Source organism: Cryptomeria japonica, chromosome 2 (genome assembly GCF_030272615.1).
Source record: "Cryptomeria japonica chromosome 2, Sugi_1.0, whole genome shotgun sequence".
NCBI classification, from domain to species: domain Eukaryota; kingdom Viridiplantae; phylum Streptophyta; class Pinopsida; order Cupressales; family Cupressaceae; genus Cryptomeria; species Cryptomeria japonica.
The window spans coordinates 251,264,076-251,266,570 of NC_081406.1; the positions used below are offsets into that span (position 1 = coordinate 251,264,076).

At 35.4% G+C, this 2,495-nt stretch overlaps 1 protein-coding gene across 1 annotated transcript; it reads left to right on the forward strand.

Annotated features, from left to right (window-relative positions):
• The first annotated feature begins 247 nt into the window (after positions 1 to 247).
• On the forward strand, positions 248 to 2,237 carry LOC131044670 (peroxidase 39-like). The gene is made up of 4 exons (XM_057978041.2): positions 248 to 451; positions 639 to 830; positions 1,575 to 1,740; positions 1,834 to 2,237. Exons 1-4 carry the CDS (start codon positions 248 to 250, stop codon positions 2,235 to 2,237), a joined length of 966 nt encoding a protein of 321 aa, XP_057834024.2.
• Positions 2,238 to 2,495: the final 258 nt, after the last annotated feature.

The following is a 2,495-nucleotide window of genomic DNA, read 5'->3' on the forward strand; positions in this document are numbered from 1 at the left end:
GTATCCATTACTCATGGAAAACTGGGAAAAGAACAATAGATTCAATAAAAGAAGCAGAGATACTCCATAACTGAACCGGCCCAAATGTAATAACATAATCGCTAAGAGGGAGTGGGTTGGTCCCACTTTCTCAAGTTACGCGGGATTCCTTCTCATTAGTTGTTTGAATGTAAAAGTAGTATAAATAGAAGGCCGAATTCGAATTTGTAACGTGTAGAATCAGTAGAACGATAGAGAAGATAGAGAGATGGCGAGCATTTGGATGGTTGTGCTTGCTTTTTTGGCAATCATGTTTGGGTGTGAGGGATCAGATTTGAGGTATAAGTTCTATAAGAAGAGCTGCCCATCGGCTGAGGACAAGGTTAAGGAAGTGGTGGAGAGGCACGTAGCCAAGGATCGAACCCTAGCGGCTGCTCTCCTACGCATGCATTTCCATGATTGTTTTGTGCGAGTCAGTAATGCATTACTTTTTTTCCGTATTATATCCATGATTTGACTAATTAATTCAGTTTTGGGCAATTCATATAGTACTGATAAGATAGTTTCTGAATTCAAATGTTGAGAAAAAACATACCCAATTGAATTCAAAAGGAAAACAACTAATGCTGCTATATATGACTGCATTGCTGTTTGATTAGGGGTGCGATGGGTCAGTGCTACTGAACTCCACAGCAAACAACACAGCAGAGAAATCCGCCATTCCAAATCTGAGCCTGCGTGGATTTGACGTAATTGACGATGTGAAAGCAGAAATAGAGAAGATGTGTCCAGGATTCGTTTCCTGTGCTGACATTCTTGCCCTGGCTGCCCGAGATGCTGTCGTTGCTGGGGTAAACTAATATAGGAATATGCATAAAATACCCAATTTCATTTAATGCGCTTTTCAGATAATCTTGCAGTTTCTAATAGCTTTCATCCAACTCTCTGTTTCTCTACTCTATAATGTCGAGTGCTAAGGAATGTAGGTCGAATTTCATTTAATGAATTTTTTGAGATAATCTGTCAGTTACCTGCGGTTTTCTAATGCCTTTCATCCAGCTCTCTGTTTGTCTCTAGTCTATAATGTCTAGTGCTAAGGAATGTAGGTCAAATTTAGAATTGATTATTCAAACGCTACACGCACTGTTTTTCTTGGACCAATATATATTTAATCAAAGAATCTCGTTTTACCAATATGCTTGAATATCAACAATAACAAATGGTTCTCAAAGGAATTTTTCTATTCAATTCTCCATTTCATCATTAGCTATTATGTTTTTAATATATTTTTTACAAGCAAGTTAAATAGTACATTTTAAGTTTTGATTTGTTTAGATTGTTCACATTAACTTTTCTAGTAAGATCTTTTTATATGATTCTAGATGAGCCATTACTCATATATACTAACATGATAACCAGTGTCGATATGAATTTTATTCAAAATCTTGAGTTCTTTTAAGAAACTTATTTGAAGGTCAAAAATTTACAAACAATAAATTTATGTATCTATTATTCACTTGAATTTCCTTGCTGATAGTAATTACTTTTATAAATCGATATCTTGTATAAATATTAAAGTTTAAAGTTATATACAGAGTGGTGGTCCGTTTTGGCGTGTGAGAACGGGTCGTAGGGATGGAGTGGTATCTCAACAAAATGAGGCTTTGAGCAACATTCCCTCGCCATTTTTCAACTTCTCACAACTCCAAGCATCTTTTGCAAGCAAAGGACTCAGCGCCAAAGACCTTGTTGTTCTCTCTGGTACACAACAAATTAAAAAAAATTAAATTTATTAAACTATTGCTTGATCCTCAACTAATATTATAATATTATTATCATTGCTATTGTGAATAGGTGGGCATACAATTGGAGTTGGTCATTGCAATTTATTTAGCAATAGACTCTACAACTTTACAGGGAAAGGAGACACGGACCCTTCACTTGACCCCACATATGCCCAATTTTTGAAGAGCAAATGCACTAGTCTGGCAGACACTACAACTACTGTTGAAATGGATCCCAATAGCTCCCTCACCTTCGATAGTCATTATTTTTCTAATCTTCAAGAAAAGAAAGGCCTCTTCGAGTCTGATGTTGCCCTACTCACAAATTCTATTGCCAAAAAGCAAGTTGAGAAGCAAATGAAGGGTAATAGCTTCTTTGAAAACTTCAAGAATTCCATGCAACAGATGTCAGAAATCCAAGTTCTCACTGGAACAACAGGAAAAATTAGGCGTCAATGTGCATTCATCAACTAAACTCATATTCAAGTGTAATAAATTCTATATTATTATTTTTTGTGGGGCATGGCAATTCCATTGGAGGAAAACAAAATAGCCATCAACCAATAAAACTAAGAAAATTTAGACTAGGCTTATCAATGTAATGCTAAGGTGGGTGGGTTGGTAGTTACAAGTGTGACTAGATTTGATTTTTTTTTTAATAAAATGTAATGAAGTTTGGCATTATTTATGTTGTGTATTTCATAAGGAAAGTAAATGATCTTTTTAAATAAG

What these genes read in the sequence shown, in the direction of transcription:
- LOC131044670 (XM_057978041.2), top strand. Translation starts at nt 248, where the DNA reads ATGGCGAGCATTTGGATGGTTGTGCTTGCTTTTTTGGCAATCATGTTT. An exon ending in TCCATGATTGTTTTGTGCGA is followed by an intron (nt 452 to 638) that starts GTCAGTAATGCA and finishes CTGTTTGATTAG; the next exon opens with GGGTGCGATGGGTCAGTGCT. An exon ending in AGACCTTGTTGTTCTCTCTG is followed by an intron (nt 1,741 to 1,833) that starts GTACACAACAAA and finishes TATTGTGAATAG; the next exon opens with GTGGGCATACAATTGGAGTT.